General features: G+C 42.7%; 1 protein-coding gene across 8 annotated transcripts in view; it reads right to left on the bottom strand.

Annotated features, from left to right (window-relative positions):
- Window positions 1-5,492: 5,492 nt before the first annotated feature.
- The window catches only part of HMBOX1 (homeobox containing 1), a 324,458-nt gene continuing 311,015 nt past the window's right edge, over window positions 5,493-18,935 (bottom strand). For all 8 annotated transcript variants that reach the window (XM_023736737.1, XM_004382194.2, XM_012557228.2 and 5 more), the window contains one exon: window positions 5,493-17,537. In XM_023736737.1, coding sequence (XP_023592505.1) covers window positions 17,400-17,537 — 138 coding nt within the window. In that variant the 3' untranslated portion in view covers window positions 5,493-17,399. The remainder of the gene's footprint in view (window positions 17,538-18,935) is intronic.

Below are 18,935 nucleotides of genomic sequence, written 5' to 3'. Positions count from 1 at the left end.
GGCGATGGCGACCACTCAGGAGTTTGAAAGGTATAGGTGGTGTTAGATACCCCCTTACTTCCTTGTTTACTCCTCTTGCTTAAAGTTCCCTATATGTGAAACAGAAGTTCATGGCTATTTGTTCTCCTTGCTAAGATCAGCCTTGCTGACCACGGTGCTGTGTGCACCTGTGCCCCAGGCCCTTCTAGTCATCCTGTCCTTGGGGGCCTGACTGCCACCCCTGAGGTGGGTGTGTCTTACTTGCCAGGGACTGGGTGTACAACTTTTATTCTGAAGACATGGACTCACTTGTACCCACAAGCATCTTTCTCTCAAAAAAGTCCATGATGCCTTCCTGCTGGGTCGTTGACATTGTGTAGGAGAGGCTTGTAACATCTTTCTCTGTGTGCGGGTTTTTGGAAATATGATTAGTTCATATTTAAGAAGTGATTTGGATTTGGGGATTATATTGATTTGGTACACATAAAGTGGGGGTTAAAAAAAATCCAAAGATCATGTAATGCATTGTAAAGATGTTGATTTGTATTGAAACTGCTGTAACTTTGTACCATATATGCCTTTTGTCATATGACCAACAGCTAAATAAAACCAGATGATTCCTTGCCTGTTTCTGAAGTTAGTCTTGTTTCTTGTTTGCTCCTACCCTAGCCCAGGTGTTTTGGGGCTCATTCTAGACCATCCCACAGGTCAAGGCATGGCCTTGTTCTGAATGATCATGGTGGGACTTTTCAAGATTGTGACTAGAAAAGGTAAGTTCATGCAGGGCACACCCACCCACACATAACACCTGCCTCTGGCCTGCTTCTGATTTGGCCTAAAGAACCCAGGGAGGCCACATTGCTTCCCTGGCCAGTCTCATACCCCTTAGTTTAGATCTCAGACCCTTAGAGAAGCAAAGAACCGGTAAGACACTTTTTGGTAGCCTTAGCTCCTTAATTGGAGCTCTGCCTGGCCAGCAGACGGCTGGTTGGGGAGGGACAGGCACTTTCTGGGAGGGGTCACCCCAGTGCTCAGGCCAGGGTCCCTACACCTAACCCTACCAACTTAGGAGCAGAAGACTTTCCCACTGCTGCAGAGATGGTTTGACCCTTGAAGGTATTGTTACAAGGTATGTAGGAAAGGGGTTGGCCAGATCCAGGTGAGATCCCTGTGGGCTATGAAATCTGATGTGAGCTTTGCTGGGCCCTGGTTGCTGGTGAGGCAAAATCCTTGTATTGCCTCACCTTGTGTGTGCTGTGCACCCAGTGTGGGTTTGAAGCGGAGCCTTTGAGGATGGCAGGATCCAGCCGCCTTTGGTCTGGGGTAGATAACAGGCTTCCTTTGATGTTCCCTGTAGATCCCTCTCTTGGTCACAGGACATACGCCAGCACCAGCATGGCACTTTTGTCCCAGCTGCCTGCTTTCCATTGGGATCCTGGGCGGCACAGTGTAGCATTCCACAGTGATGTAGGCTCATTTGTGGTGCTTTGTAAAGTTTTAGTTTTTTCCTGCACCAGTGAATCACTTGACCCTTGTCTGATGTAAAATATACTTGCAAATGTAGGGCCCCAGCAACTTGGAGGTCTAACTGGAGGTGACCATCAGTCCAGCACATCTTGCAGGATTTGTTTATATTCATAAGTGCATAAGAGTTGTTTACTGAGATAAGCACTGTCAAATAATGACAGAAACTTGGCAGCCAGGAGCTGCCCTGCTCTGAATGAGGCAGGAATCTGAATGTAGAATTGATCTAGCTCCTAGGATAAAACTTATTTTTCAGGCTGCTGCTTTTGTAACCAACTATTTGTCTGAATAAGGCTGTGAGGTTTTTGCTGTTGCTCAAACCCAGAAATGAGCTCTAGTGGATGTGTCACATTTAGTTCATTCATTCATTGATTGATTCCATGAATATTTGAGTACCTGTTACGTGCCTGGGAGTCCCTGGGTGGTGCAAATGGTTAACATGCTTGGCTACTAATTGAAAGGTTGGAGGTTTGAGCCCACCCACAGGTGCCTCGAAGAAAGGCCTGGCAATCTACTCCCAAAAAATCAGCCACTGAAAACCCTATGGAGAACAGTTCTACTCTGACACACACAGGTTCCCATAGATTGGAGTCAACTCGATGGCAACTGAAATTATGTACCTGGCCTTGTGGAGCAGAAGCCAAGCTTCCCACTCTGGTGTTTATAATCCAATTGAAATAAGCAGCTGTGAGTTCCACAACAGCGCTACTGTGGAGTGCTCTGGTGCACCAGGAGGGCCCTAGTCCAGCCTTTATGAGGGTTAAAGAAGTTATCCCTGAGGTTTTTTTTGCATTTTAAGGAGGACACGGAGGAATTGATGAAGGGGGAGGGAGATGGTGTTACAGGGGGCAGCTGGGGAAGACTTCAGGGCAAGTGAAGCACTGGAGGCCTTGCAGCCTAGAAGATTCAGCAAAGCTTATGGCTTAGTAAGGAGAGAAAAAGGCCATTTACTTATTTTAGGTTTTCGCTGTAAAGCGGGAACTAAAATCTATCTCAGAGACCACTGAAGAGAGGGAAGCTTGGGTGCTTTGTCCTGGAGTCAGTCCTGCTTAAGAATTTCACCCCAGCCACTGGAAACCTTTAAAGAAAGAAAAACAAATATCCAAGCTGCAGCCTTTTTTTTTTTTCTTCTCCTTTTTACTGTTAAACGTAAAGCCCCAGGGCAGATGGCTCTTTTAAAATGAGACTCAGGGTGTGGCCTTGAACAGGAAGGTCAAGATGGTTGGAATTCAGCTGCTCAGCATAATAAAGTAAAAGGATGTATTCCGAGTGGGCGGAAAAACTTAGGATCCTAATGGTTTGAGGATGCAGCCAGATCTTCAGGCTGTAATATCAAGCAAAGATGGTGGACTAAGAAGGAAACCTGGGTGGGCACAGACCCGGTGAGGGAAGATGTAGTGTAGGGGCAGGGAAGCTACTAAAAGTCACAGCCTCTCCTCTGGAACAGGAAAGATAATCCGGGGCAGATAGATTTAACAGACCACAGGTTTGAAAAAGTCTGAAAATGAATGGATTCAGGGGTTTCCCAAGCTCAGCATTTCCTCTTAACCAAGTAGTGTTTAAATGTCCACTTAACAATTTTCAAATGCCCGTGGGTCCCTAGACTTACCAGTCCTTAAAAGCACAAAGGGACTGATATTCAAAAGGAGACTACTTCCATCCCTCTGTCACTTTCTTCCCAATGACTGGTTTTATCCAAAGAAATTCCAGCCAGTCTTCATTCAGTTATACATTTTATTCTCTAATAGGTACAATACTAAAATAAACACAAATTAAAAAAAAGTTTTATTAAAACAAAACTGTACAAAAAAGCAGTATACTACATTGTAATTACAGAACAGTCTACTGTCCAAAAGGCACTAATCCAGAATAGGAGATACAATGATACAGGACTCATTTGAACTATTTTAATCAATACAACAGAGCACTTGTTTCTTTGACCATTTACATCTAGAAACAAGGGCTTTTTGCTACAGTCATTACACACTGTTATAAATATGAGTCCTATGGTTGAAGGTGCAGTATCCCTCTTCCTACAGGTTAACATCAAGAGGGACCATTAGGGGGCTGAGAGTGAATGGGCAGAGCTGGGGAGGGCCTGGGGCCCAGGGCAGCTGGGTGCCTTCCCTGGGGAAGGGCCTGTTGCCACTGGGCACCCGGAGCTTGTCTTTTGGCTTGGCCTCTCGCCTGGTTGGTTTCCTGGCTGCCATCTTATTACTGGCAGCCACAACAACCCCCTCCTGTGTTTTAGCACCAGGAAAGTGGGTTCTGAGATGCTCCAGGAACTGGGGCTGGAGGTCTGGGTGATGAAGCATCAGCAGCTCAGCAGAAGGGAGGCATTTTGGTAACCTGATCTGAGAAAGGCAGCAACTACTCTGAAGAGGGAAGAGGAGTCCGTGGGCAGCCAATGAGCAGGACACGACAGCCAGAGCAGAGCCACCTGCTGCTTTCTGGCCAAACTTCTGGCAAAGAAATAAGAGGTCCTATGCCTAAGTGGGGTGGATGCAATGGGGAGTGCATATGAGAGAGATTTGACAATTGGCTCTTTTGTTTCCTTGGAGGTTGACTTCTACAAGTGGGATTTTGCTTCCCAGAGGCAAGTCAAAATGCAATGGCCGTTCTGATTGGGTGAGGCATCTTCCCTCCCGTGCATTATAGGAACCCAAGCTTGAGTAAATGGGGCTGTTCACTTATGTTTTGTGGCCAAGACAACTCTCTAAACCCCAGATTTCATTCTTTAATGGACTCTGGGTCTAAGGAAGGGAGATACTGCAGCTTTCAGAACAGTGTCAGACACACAGAAGACAAAGACAGGCATCTGGATGTTAACAAAAATAAGTAACAGAAATATGATTAAACCAAATCTCTTCTCACAGCATCCTATACTACATCCTCCTTCTGCTTAGCAGAAAATTGTACGTACACAAAAATACAAATACACAATTTTGTAGAACAGTCTGATTTTAATATATTTATATATATTTATATTTATACGAGTGGCAGGTTAGTTCATCATATAGAGCTTTTTGCACTTTTGGCTCATATGCAACAAGGCTTATAAATTCAGCGTTAGCTTCCATTCAGGTTTTATAGCTTCTGAACAATTGTTTTCACATTTAAAGCAGCATCCAATTTGCACTAGGAGTTTGTGGTGATTACAGGAAAGATCGGGTTGGGAGGTTATTTAACGGGACGGGGAGGTAGGGACTGGGGAAGATATACATTCCAGTGTGTGTGGCAATGTAAAAAGGATTGTGATGTGGACAAAAGTATATACCATGGTGACCCTTGAGGTAGACTGAACACCTTACAGCAGACTCAGACACAGGTGTGACTTGCCCTCAGGGACACATGGTGCACAAGACGGGAGACCAGAGATGAGAGGGGACTCCAAATGGAAACACAAAAGACTTAAGACATACAACAGTCGGCCGAGGCGGGAGGGGCGTGTTGTCCTCCCAAATTCCTCTGGCAAAGATCCCACACAGCCCGTCTAGGTACGTGAGTATTTGGTGGATGCTAAACACTTTCAGGCAATTTGGCAGCATCTGGTCCATGGTATCTGATCAAATTGCTAAGGTTAAATTTGCTTTCTGTTTTATAACTTGCTGTACCAGCTAGTTCCCACCCCTACAATGAACAGTAAAACAGAAGCTGCACATCGTTCCGAAATGGAGAGAATTCCCCAGCACTCCGCTCTGGCTGGATGTTCAAGTTCAGTTAAGTGAAAAGAAGCTGGGGTTCTTTTCCTTGCCTCTAATTGCATTTCACTGCTACATTCCCTAGCTTGCTGCACTCTCTTGCTTACATTCATCTCTTTTCAATTACAGCCAGATACCTGACAAGCACTTGGTGGAACCTGTAACACACAGCATCTGGAGAACTGAGTGATGACGTGCTGCCCAAAAGTCTGGTTGGGTTTACATACTCCAGAAAAGCTTCATTTTCATTACTACCACAGCAGTATTGCTCCCATCTGATCACTTTTCATCAACAGCAACTTCCCTTCTCTAAGTCAGAAGAATTTCACTTGCAAATTTGCCCATACATGTTCAGTGAGAAGAATGCCCAGTGTTTGGTTTATTCCATTGTCTGAACAAAAATGCTGGATTATTAATGAAAATAAAGTGCTTGGATATGGATTGTTCCATTTTGCAAAACCTTTTAATGTATCAATAAATCATCTGAGTGCTGCTTAGTTACGTGATTTGAACAGAGTGCAGCTGCAAAATAATCTGTCGCACACCCAACGTGGAATAAAGGCCCCATATTTAGATCAGACTTCAGTTACTTTAAAAAAGAAGCAAATTATCTCATACTCACTTTCAAAGGTGCACTTTCGACCTTAGCACCCTACCAACGACAGCCTTTCTGAGCCCTTGTGAACAGACACCCTGATCCCTCAAGTCTAGGAAGAGAGGATGAGAAAAGGCAGCCAGGATTCACGAATGAGTCATCACATTTATTAATTATGATTATCTGACTCTTTGCCCTCTTGGGTCTGCATGCATTTCCAGCTGCCGACAAAAACAGGCAGAATTCTGCTCTGAGGCTGTCTTGCTCACCTATCTTCTTCCCTCAGTAAGATTTAGCTAAGCAATAGAAGACTCCTGAAAAAACTCTATAAACCAAGACCATAAGCACATCAACAGAAACACCACTAAAGAAGAAACACAGAAAAACAGTGACAAAGCCAGCCTGACGTAGCATGACGGTTTCTCTCCTGCTTGCCCTTGCAGTTGTTCTCCTGCAGAACACCAGGGACACTGGAGAAGGCGGCCACCCTATGCCCACCGTGGAGGGATAAGTGCAGTGTGGGAGGGAAGAAGGGTAGGGCATAGGACAACTCTCTGGCAGGTTCCAGAGGTCTGTAACTTGCTTAGGCACTTAAAAAGCATCAATAAAAATTTATCCTTGGAAGGTACTACATACACAGCCATGGGAGGGGGAGCCTGTGGGGAGGCAGAGAAGGCTGCGGGCTCTTCCAGGGGAGGCAACTATGATGTTCTTGGGATCTTCTGATAGCTTCCTACCTTGCAGCCTGGGTTAATCTGAAGTAATCAGTGATATGAGGGCTCAGACTTGGACAGCAGAGACCTCTCTTTCTTTCTGTGTTCTGCAAACCACTGAAGAAGTGGAGTGAGGCAAAGAGCAGTTCTGGGAGTGTCCTGATGCCTGCTCCAGACTCACTGTCATAGGACGTGGGGCTCGATGTGAGAGAAAACTGCTACGAAGAGAAGGGATCCTTTAACTTTGGTTTTGGGTTAGTGGTGCCATCCTCAGAGATGCATGACTGAGGGGTTCACCAACGCTAAAATACTGAAATGTGGTTTTCAAGGCAAATAATAACGATGCTTCTTGAAAGAAGTCCACAACTGAGCGCTCTCACCTTCAATCCACTCACTAATGTATGTACTTGGGCCCTTGTCCCCCCATGAATCTGCATGAAAACAAGAGTGTTCAATGTAGTTATCACTAGAGTGGCTGCTTGTTTACATTAACATAGCACTCATGTTCTTTTGTGTTCCAGTTTAACAGCTTCTATGAATGATGAAATGGAAAAATGACCCTCACAAGTCTTTTGCTGGGCTCTTAGTTCCAGAAAAGCAAAAAAAACAGAGGTTTTTGTGCCTAAAGGAAGCCACAACAATGACTGAAATTTAGGCTTGACTTGGAAGTGATACGGAATTGGAAAAGTCATAGAGGGAGGACTAAACCTTGAAACAAAAGTCTCATGACTTGTCTCACCATGAATATTACTTAGTGAAAGTCACGTCCTCCTTCCTCTGGAGGAGTTAAACAATGCCTCCATTTCAAAGTTCAGTGACACTCAACCACCGCCAGAGGAGAAAAACGTGGATCAGTACCACACTGGAAGGCATGCATGCCTTCTTCCCTTCAAATGAAAGTTTTTTTTTATGGGGGAAGGGGGTAGTGGATAATAAAAACCCCCATTAGCCAGGGAATGAAAAAATGTATCTATTATTGGGACCATCAATCCTAACTTCTCAGCCTGGTGGGTTCTCCTCCAGGTATGATCCCAATGCTGTGGCCCTTTTCAAGTGGCTTTCATACTCTTGGGCTTCCAGGATGTCCATGACGTGACAGAGTGGATTAGAAGAGAGAGATAATGAGAGAACCAACCACTGGACAATCACTCATTTTTGAAAGGAAAAGAGCTAGAAAAGGGGAGGGAGGAACATGGAATTTCAGGTTGGTCGAATCCTCAGGTCAGCTGTGAGCCCACGTCCTTTGTTCAGGGTCCCTGCCCAACAGCCACTGAGCCTCCACATGAGCCATGGCAGGACAGGGATCCTCCAACCCCCAAGGCACCTTGCTGATTTGCTGGATTCGGATTTTAAGAAAGTTCTTACACAGAGCCAAAATCTGGATCTGTCTGTCTGCGACTGCTATTTACTTGCCACTGAAGGCTCATGTGGAACCACGGAGAGCCCAAGGCAGGGCAGGCACTCATTCAGCACCAAAATACAAGCCTCAGGTTTTCCACAAGTACTGGCCTAGCACCACGGACTCCTCTGCTCCCCCACCTTCAAATCATGGCTGTGATGGCAGGGATGGCAGAAGGAGCTGCAATGGCTTAGCAAAACACTTCTAAATTCCAGCAGGGTGCCTGAAAGTTACAGGCACTAAGAAAACACTAGAAGAGCTGACTAAAGAGAGAGAAAGAAGGAAATGTGAGTGATTTTAACATCCTTTGCCTTCACTAACTAGAATGACACCTAAGGAGTACTAGAGAGTTCTAGTTCCCCTCAGTACTCACGCTGTAAGACAGCCATATATGCTTCTTCCCCAGTCAAAAGGCAAGACTTTCACAAGTGCCTCCCTGACACCACGGTGTTTAAACAAGACGTTTCCCATCACAGCTGCAGAGCCTCACTGTGTTAACTGCATTTTGGTCGCCAGTACCAACCAAGGAGGAAGGCTAACCAGTAGCAGATGGGATTACTTATTGGGTAAGGAAAGAAGCCTAGGCTATGGTGTCTAGACCATAACGATAATGCCAGTCCAGTGTTAGAGGGAATTAAGTGCACAGATAGTGATGGCAATGCTACAGTGTGACTGTGGGGATTCTCCAAAGCTGCCACAGGAGAAAATGAAATGGGTTCAGATCCAGTGAGTTCATTCAGAGCAGGGATAGGCTGGCTTTTCTTGTGTGGTCCATTTTTTGGTTAACAGCCTACTACAATGAAAGAAGTGACTAGAGATTTTACTTTGTGAGGGACTTTGTAGGGAGGTATTTCTCAGTGTAGGGTTGGTGAATCTTTGAGTAACGAAGGAGATGGTGTATGTAAATGCACTCAGTACAACTCCGGGCACAGCGAATGGCGCCTGCTGTTACAGTGAGCTTCGAATGTGCTCGCGGAGGTCTCTGTCTCTTTTTGTATTATGGTTTACAATGACAGCATCTTTACTCCAATCCAGTTTCTTCTAAGAATAATTTACTTACGATGTTTTCTTCCAAAAAAATACATATTTCATGGGTAAACAGTCCCTGTTTTCACTGATTTTTGTGAGCTGGGTTTCTTTTCTTATTAGGGGAAGGAGAGGGGGCTGTTAGTTTTTTTTGAGTCACCAAAGTCATCTCTGGAGACACCTGGGAAAGGAAGTCTTCCCAACTCCAGTTCTTTCTGAGTAGCACCATCCCTTCAGCAGCACATCTAATACTCTGATCCCTAAAATAAGAGATCATGTTAGAAGGTTTTAACTGCAGTGATAATTCTATTTTCTTTGAATGTAAGCAGATAATCAGAATGTTCTGCTGGCTGTTTTAATGCATGTCTCACAAATCACAGCATTATATTCATCTAGTCAGATCTCAGAATTTCTAATCTTAAGACATTCTAAATTCTAATGAAGATATTTAGCTAACTTTCAGCTGGGAAAATAAACGATGGGATGCTCTAATTTTTGGGGTCATAAATCCATAATCATTCCAATTGTCATGATTGGATCCTATGATAGGATCCCACTGCAAGCAGACTCGATGATGCATGTAGATCTGGAATGCAGGTGTGCGGGAACAAAGTTGCTTTTAGATCTTATAGGAAGAGAAATGCTGAGCAAAAACCTTTCACACGATCCTTTTCCTGATCTAGCGCAACTACTATACATTCGATTGTTATTGTAGGTATTTGGGGAGAAAAAAAAAATAAAAGAATCCTGTGGTGTAAGAACCTTTCCAAAACTCTAAAAGTGTGTGGGTTTGGGGGTGGGGAGAAGAGGATGATTATGAATAAGCTGCCTACCTCAGCATTTTATAAAACTTACTTTGTAACCAGACATTTAAGGTAGGTTAGGATCCCTTCAGATATACGGAGTGGGGGAAAGATACGTATGGACATGTACCAGGGGAAGCAGCAAAATATGGAAAGAGAACAAAAAGAAAAAAGGCAAGAGTTGTATTTTCTTTAGTGGCTACTAACCAATCCTGGAATGTCCAGCCCTGAGAAAGGAAGGGCTCCCAGACCTGGACTCACCCAGCACAACTGAGAGCCTCCGGGGGACAAACCACTCAGGAGGGATCTTTGGCACTATGTTGGGTGCTGGTGTTCTTGCAGGCTCACTCTTGATGCAGGCTCACTCTTGATCATAAAATTGAATAAACACTTCTGCAAGTGATGGAAAAAACAACAAGAAACCTACATATGCTAGAGAATGGCTAGTTAGTGAGACTCAGCAGCTCCCATCCAATGTGATGCCTCAGGGTGAGAAGAGTAGACACCATGGTCAGGGGCCGTGTAGGGAGTTAAGACCACATGACACCCAACAGGACAGGGTAGTCAGAAGGAGGAAAAGTGGGACGGGAGACAGCATGGATTTGGACGCTAGAGTGACAATCCTACTGACCCAGCAGAACAGAAGGGAAAACTCAGGATAACAAAAGAAGGCCCTGACATGAGAATGCTGGTGACTGCATCCAATAGTGATGTGAGAAAAGCTGGGGGAAAATTCACTAGTGTCCTTTTGCTCCAGAAGATTTAGGACATTGCAAGTACCAGTATTCCATTTATGCCACATAGCTGTTTAAAGCTGGCAGGTGTAAATTTATATGTGTTAATGCTGTGTTGTTTGTTCTAGATCATATGATACAATAAGGAAAACTTTATTTCACCCATGTATAAACTGCTGTTTGATAAATACCTTCTGACGGTGATGGCAGTGGACGTATCACATAACCAAGGAAAAATCTGAAAATCCTAGGGCTCTCATTAAGCAGTGAAAGTCCTTAAGTCAGGCCAACATGATACCCTAGCTGGTTAGCAAATGGGACAGTGACCTGGAAGGCCTGCCTGTGGTTGGCTGGTTTGGCATTCTGACTGTGGTTCCTGCCCAAAGGTGGAGCAGGTTGAAAGTGGATGTGAGACAGAGGTTTCAAATACTTTTAGAAGTCACATGGGAGCAATAAGCAAAGGCTTCCATTTTGAAGCTGAAATAAATCCAAATCCTTTTCTTTCACTTGAGAGAACATGAACACCATGTCATTATTTTAGTTTACTGGGTTGCTGTTCCAAATGTTCTTGGGAGCATTAGTGCTAAAAGGAAGCAGAGGATGGGATATCTGCCATTTTCAATCTCATAAAGGGTAGAAATTCTTTTAATTATGACCATGCCAATACACATCTTGCTAAAATAGCTAATAACATGTCAGGAGGACATTCAGTCACTCAGAACAATTGTCATTATATTTTTATATATTCATTCTATGCCACCCTCCTCAAATTACATGGTTACAATTTGAAAAGATTCAGCCAAACCTTCATTTGATCACAGCACACCAATGTGAATTTGAGAGTTATTATGGCTGTACAGAGCCACTTTTATTTAAAAGAGAGAGAAAATGAAAATGGAGTCGAAGGAGCTGGTATCCCAAGTGAGAGCCGGGCTGTATGTGCGCATACGCCCCTGATAGGGGTCACCTCAGAGCAGCGACAGCACACATCCCACTGCTGCCCATATGCCACCTGCACCTGGGTGCCTGGACACTCACCGGAGGGCACAGAGAGTCCAAATACCACTAGGGCAACAATGGGGCAAAGAGATCTGAAAACTTACCAAGTAAAACGGATGGCAGGGGAGGGAAAAGGCAAAGCTGCCCCTTACAGATGTAACCTTTGTTGTTAGGGAGCTGGCTGATAAGATAATGGGTGGTAAACTGTCAAGTGGTGTAAAAATGCTAGTTAGATTTCAGGTGAATAAAATGAATTCTATTTAGTTCCGCTGATTGCCTGGCCCCCAATGCAGTATGAAGAGTCAGACAGAAGTTAAGGGATGTGAACATTAGTAACCCTGAAGCACCTACTACATCTGTGAGACGGCTGGGTGACGATACCTGGTGTAAGATACCTGGGTGCACACAAGTTTTCTCTCACTCTCTCCTGTATTTCCTCACCCCTTGATAAAAACAAAACAAACAAAAACCACAATGTTCTAAGAAACGGTATTTCTCAGATCATGTGCTTTCTTGTTGCTGCTATTTCTCATCTCCACCAAGAAAGAACAATAAAGCTAACACAGAAACTTCTAGTTCTTGAACGTACATACACAGGGGCAGAGCTGCACTTCACAGAAAAATGAGTCGACCATCAGCCCTCTAAGATAGCAAGAGCAGCAGCATATCATTTGAGGCTAATAAATAAAGAGGATTAAGAACAGCCTTTCCGAACATAGCCTATTTGTGAGAGAGAAGTTTCTGTAAGCAGAAAACTGACTTGTTGGCTTGATGCATTCAAAAAGCCTTTCCTACCACCTTAGTACTGTAATTCTCTTGAGAGTAGCAAGGGAATCTTTCTTCTTAAGTGACAGTCATCTTTTGAAACAAACAGTATATAATGAAGGAGGTTACATTACAGAAAAAACAAAGGGCCTGTACTCTGACCAGCGTATGACCATGGTCTCCTCAGAGAATAACTGCCTTAGCAAAGAGAACTGGCCACTGAGAGTTGCCTCCTCTGGAAAACCTTCCATTCTCATTATTGTGCAATACCTTTAAACTGGGTGACTTAGATATTACTAGGCAGTGTAAATCAGACAATATGGAAAGAAAGAAACAGTAAGAGGGCTTTCAGGGCATGCAGCTCAGTTTGCCAAATTCAATATGGCTGACAACTGATCCCCAAATCCTGAGTAAAGATCCTTGCTATTTAAACAGCACACAAAAAGGAATGCTTTATATGTGTAACTCCCAACCTTACCCCAAAGCATCTTCCCTCCCCGCCCCCTAAAGATGCCACCAGCAGGAGCTGGTCAATGTGTCCAACTTTCACTTGGGAAGTCTTGACAAGTGAATCCGGCTCAGTAAAGCTATAAATGGATTTGGCTTGTCTCAATACAGCCCCAATGAATACAGTAGTAAAACATTACTGATAACCACAACAACAAAAGGACACAAACTATCACCACTGACATAAGATGAAAATCACAGACAGAGATTAACACAGAAAACCAGTACACAATGTACAGGGTCAGGACCACTCAATGTAGAGTGCTACTAAGAACACAATCATCAACAACAAGAAAAATTATTGCCTAAGAATTTGCTGAGACTCACTGGAGAAAAAATACTCTGGTTGTTCTCTGAACAACAAATGACAAAAAGCAATTTAAAAAAAGGCAGAGCCGTGAGTTAAATGGGAAGACTGCTTCTAACCAAACCCTTCTTAAGAGTAAAGAGAGAGTAAGGACTTGAAGTTCACATTTTTAGGACAGGGGTGGGAGGTCACTTATGAAAAAGGGACTATTTCCACTGTTGTGAAGAGAGATAATGTAGCTGGTCAGTGGAATACGTTGCTGGTCAAAAAGGATGGGCTTTCAAGGCAGGAAGGAGCGTCTGTGTCAAGAAATGGACCACACCCACCGGCTCTGCCAGCTGTCAAAGATAAAAGATTCCAGGTCAGCTCAAAACCAGTACTTAGTGCCGGAGCACAGAGGAAAATGGAAGAGGAGTTGTTCAGACTGAGAGAATGGGATTGGAGATTCCTGATTGAATGAAAGTCTGTTTTATACTTGGTGTCTAATGGTTGGAATTTAAGGGAAAAGTTTTGAAAACCAACGTTTCCTAAAGACAAAGGCCAAATAGGGAGAACTGAAACACCTGTATTAGTTTTTCATGAGTTTTTTTCCTTTGAGGTAAAAATACATCTGGATGTCTGGACCCAAAATGGGTGTTGTTTATCAGTGGACAGTGTTATTGCACTTCTTCCTCACGTCTCTTTAGGTGGTCATCCCTATTGGGCTGGGGTGAAAGGTATCCTAGAGGGGGCTTGAAGCCTTTCTGCCCCAGGTTCCTTCTTCCTGTGAAGGGTCATAGGAATGTATGTGGGAGGTAACATTTACCAACCACTTAACGGTTCAAGATTGTGAAGAAGGAAATTGCCCTGAGGGGCACTCCAACATTATAAGCTTTCCTGAAGTAAACCAAGATGTCTATTTGGTACTGAATGGCCCTAGAAGGTCTCAGATACGAGTGCACTGTATTGTCCTCCCTGGGCCTTCATCTGATGTTAGGGCTATCAACAGACAGGCAGACATTGAAATAGGATGGTCCATCTTTAAAAGGTCCCTATGTAAGGTTGTGTTGTAAAAAAGGTAGGAAATTCACCCATCTGACCTCAGTAATTCAGTTAAAGTGTCTTTAAAAACTAGCAAGAGAGAAAATAATTACAACAGATAAATTACATGAATAACGGTTGTTAAGATTCTCCCCACCCCACACATTTTAATAAAGTCTTCCTCAAACAGGAAGGAGCAGCCCCTGAGAGAGTCCTTTGGGGCCTGAAGAAGGACAAATGCAGTGAAAGAACAGGAACAGAACCACCAAAGGGCATAAAACAGAAATTCTTAAGAGCTTGGTTACTTTTCTTTCACTAATAGAGCAGCTTAGGGTTTCTAATTTAATACCACCTCTATAACCTGAAAAAGTTTAAGAAAAAAAAAATCTATTATCCAAAGATACTACAAATTAAACAGCAGCAACTCCATGTGCCGTTAGGAGAATGAAAGTGGCCTGGACAAGATAGCAGAACTGAACCTGAGGACAAACAGAAAACCAACGGAAGATTTAAATCTAGGTCCAAAAGAAGCAAACCCTTAGTCTTGGTGAAAAAACAAAAGTTATATGTAAGGCAGTAGGTCTTTATAGCAGGCTAGCAGTCTTCTCTAATTAGAGAATTGTCGGTAAAATCTTCCTTCCTTCTATTTCTATTGAACTGAATAGGATACTATCCTATACTGGTAGGAATATTCTTTCATTTTTACCACATTGCCAGATAGGGCCTGGTACTGCCTTCATGGATACTAATCCTCCAAAGCTTTTTTTCTTTCTTTAGAGGTCTTAAAATAATGAAACCTTTTAGCTTTTTTGTGGCAATCGCTGTATTTCTTTAGAAACTGCAGCTGTCTTAACAGTTTGAGTATGTTCCTTTAAAAAGACCAGCAAGAACAAATGAACAGTAGCAATCCTATCATAAAGAAGCTATCAATTATAATAATCTCCTTACAATAAATCATGGATGTGGCTTGTCAAAGAGTGTATTTTTTTCTCTCTCTCATTTTCTTTCTGATTCAACTGAGAATAAGCAGACAAAATTCCATCAAAATGAAAAGATACAGTATGTTATATTTCTTCTAATAAAAGGAAAGAAAGATAACACAATGTCCTAATTGAAATGAAAAGTCAAACAAACCAAGAAAGAATATGAAAGAGGGGATCATTCCTGAGATTAACAAATGCTACTCTTGAATTGGCTGGTTCAAGTAATACAGTAAAACAGGAAAGACCGCTCAGCTTTACTTCACTTCTTGGAAGGTGGAAAAAGCACATACATTTTCCCCCTGAAATCCATGGACAGGAGCAGGACCAGGCATGCACACAGGTCTCTGAAGCACTTTCAAGTCCTCTCAAAGACTTTTCCTCACACTTATGTAAGCAAAATAAACAGAGAGGGAGATGGTCTAGTCAGTGTGTGCCTTAAGTGGAGTTAGACCAGCTAAAAACTGGCAGATATATAGTATCTCAGTAATGAGAAGGGGAATAACAAGGAAGGTAAGCCTCTCTCTCTCTCAATGGTTTTAAGGTGAATACATTTGGTGGGGGAGGAAGGGTGAAGAGGTGAGGAAATGGCACCTTACTTCTATCTTAGAAATTGTTTTCAGATAATAGACATAACGATAGAAGCCCTGGTTATTAGCCAGCGCCATATTCCCCTTTAACCAAGGCTTCATTATTTGAAGAAAGGAGAAATGGAATGAGGCAGAAAATATACAGCACTCATGTCTCTTGCAAATGCACCCTATGCTGCTACATTGAATGCTGTTTTCTCTTACCTGCAGTGACAGTGTGTCATTTAATCGGGACACCAAGAGATCATTTTCATACAAGGCCAGCAGATGTAATTTTCTTTGATGCATGAATAGTTCATCATTTTGCTACTAGATGACAAGGTGATCACAGGGTGACTTTATAACACAAGTTCACTGTTTGGTATTTTGAGTTCTCAAAATGAAAAAAGGATTTATCAAATATAAATATCTTTAAAAAGTAACAAAAGTGCTACATATGTGATCAAGGAAAAAAATTCCATTAGTTACTGCCGCTTAAAGTAGATTAAACTTTACAAATATTACCACATCCATTATCAATATGGCTTCCAATTATTAAATAAATTGCCTGTAGCAATATAGCTTTTCACACCTCTACAAGGACAGAGTAAAGAGAACATCAAAGCAGCCACATCCTGTTGTGTTCTCACACCACCACAATGTAAGCGGTAAACGTCCCCTGCTTTTTTTCAGCTCCTATTTAGCCAAGTATTTGCACTTGTGATAGTCAGTCAGCATAATCCCACTATAAAGTCCTCCTCAACCTCTCATATTGAGGGGCCTCAGTTAATAGACACAAAGACAGTAAGTTCATTCACTCATGTTTGACCTTAGTTCCATTCCTGAACGACTTTTTTTGGTAGCAGGGAAAGGGAACACAGACAGGAGGCAAAGTAACTTCTGTGATGACCCTGGGACATTTCCAGGCAGGCACTGGTAATTGTGCCACATAATGTATAGTGGTTCTGAGAACTGGACTTTAGCATCCATAGACATTCAGCTCATACTTTTTCCAATGCTCTCAAGCTGGGTCTGGTTTTTTGTCCTTTTTTTTTTTTAAATCATGGTCCCAAAGGCAGAAGGCAGTATTTTATCTACTAAGTCACACAGCTTGTGACAGGAAAGGATGTCTGTGTTAGGCATGTTAACATCAACCAAAATCTGAGATCAAGTTTTTCCATTGACATTCTTAGCACAGCACCCAAAGAAGTATAATCTAGCCACAGTGTGACTATAATGAGGCACGGCTTATTGCAGCTGGAAATCAATTATTCTCATGCTGAGGTGGGGATTCTAGTGTTCCTTTCACCCTGTGGATACTCCCCAAGTGGTGTCTGTCCATCCTGTGCCACACGACCTCAGCTTGCATCCTATCAGTCTTGGGGAAGGAAAAAGGTGTACAGACTAGTGTTACATGAATCTAAAGGTACCCAAGATTTTACACATAGCCTAATATTTGAGAACTGAGGGCTATCTAAATACCTGGAAGCACTTTCTTGGAATGCTAAGACGGAGCAGCAAGATTTTCTAGCCTCAGAGGCTGGGAGAGAGAAGTCTGGTTGGTTGGTTGGTTATTATTTACTGGGAATTAATACTGAGAGAGTATATGCAAAGGCTGAGGGCACCATGCCATCTTCACAGAACAAGACCCTAAAGGCTAACTGACATACAAGAAACTGCAAAGTTATACTGTAAGAACACATGTTAAGGACCGAGGAAAGTCTGCTAAGGTGCTACATCTAAAACTAAGTTAATGTCTTATGTTTAACCCTTCCTGATCAGTCGTCATCCAGGGCCTCTGTCTTGATTTCGTTGGCCCCTTGACGGGCCAATGCCAAGATAGTGTGGTTGACTGCTGCCATTTCCACAGCTAATGAGATGGGGTCTTGGTGGTCACTATGACTAGTGCTGTCATCCTAGATGTGCAGAAATAAGAAAAAAAATGTTATTACTGGATTGGTAAAATTCTCTAGCTCACAGAAAGACATGCTGGGGCAAGGGGAGGCTGAACATTCAGGAAAGGGTCTCATGATAGAGTAAAGATGAACTGTATTTAAGTAGACACTGGATGGATACAGGTCCAGAGACTCAAAGTTGATGACATTTTTATAATTCAACTAACAAAAAGTACTAGCATTTTTTTTCTTACTGGGAATTTTATTCTTTCTATCAGAAAGATTGCTGATGATGATCAAACCTGGAGTGACTGATTTAAAAGCAACAATTTGGATCCTTCTGTTTGAAACAAATATAGAACTACTTCTTGAAGGGCCATACAAGTAAGCTATTAGCTTCTAGACTGATATTTTTTCAATCAGATAATTAGAATTCAGGGTATTTCTCTATTGAACTGAGAAAACTAAACAAAGTTTAAAACTACAGACCAACATCTTGCAGACCAAATGCCCACTACCTTACAGATAAAAATGAATTTTTGACAAAAAAAAGAGAAAGGATTTTTAATTACGACAGGACAAAAGTATAACTGCCTGAAATGGATATGGAAGTGTGTAATTCTCCTGCTGTAAGGCAGCTGTGTAATGAAAGTGGCAGGTATTTTATTTAGCAGGAGTGTGAAGCACTCCTTCCATGGACAAGCTCAATGTGTTAAAAAAATAAAGCTGTGAAAGGACAACTGGTATTTTGGGATGTATGTCAGGGACTGAAAATGGTGTTACAAACAAGGGGTAAGTTTCTCACCTGTCACGTCTTTAGGGGAACTCTGTATCAAAGAACTTTGAAAGGGTTAGTCCCTTAGGGAAAAAAGCATGGGATGTGCTACTCTTAGGGCATCTGTAAAACAAGATGGGAATGAGCCATCTATGAAAGTAGACTGAAAAATAACAGGAACGTTTCCAATCAGAAAGACTTGCAGGACATTCTCTTGAGTGAAAGGTCTGAGCTATGCTTTGGAGTCCTAAAACGAAAAAAGGTAACTCTTGGGAAGTGTGGATATCATGGTTTCATTCTCATTTTCACGGATTAGTCTTTAGTGTTTAAAAAGGATAAGCATAGAAATGCAGCAGCCTTGCAGTGTCTGCTCAAGCTGGCAAACGGGCTGCATAACAGGTGGTAGACAGAAGAAGTAGGGGAAACTACAGACTGGAACATAGCGGACTATATTTACGAGGTGGCTGAGGGGCAAGGAAAAAGTGTAAACACCCTGGGAAAGAGCAAACATTTTCCTGCTGTGTGGGGTCTAGGGGAAGAGGCCGCACATTCTCTTCATATTCAAAATGGAAATGAATTCTAAATCCTATAAACATTTTAACGAAATCTGACAATAGATATGGGGGGGGGTAGACTTCCACATT

Source organism: Trichechus manatus, unplaced genomic scaffold (genome assembly GCF_000243295.1).
Source record: "Trichechus manatus latirostris isolate Lorelei unplaced genomic scaffold, TriManLat1.0 scaffold00091, whole genome shotgun sequence".
NCBI lineage: Eukaryota > Metazoa > Chordata > Mammalia > Sirenia > Trichechidae > Trichechus > Trichechus manatus.
This window is presented reverse-complemented; position numbering and strand designations above follow the sequence as displayed.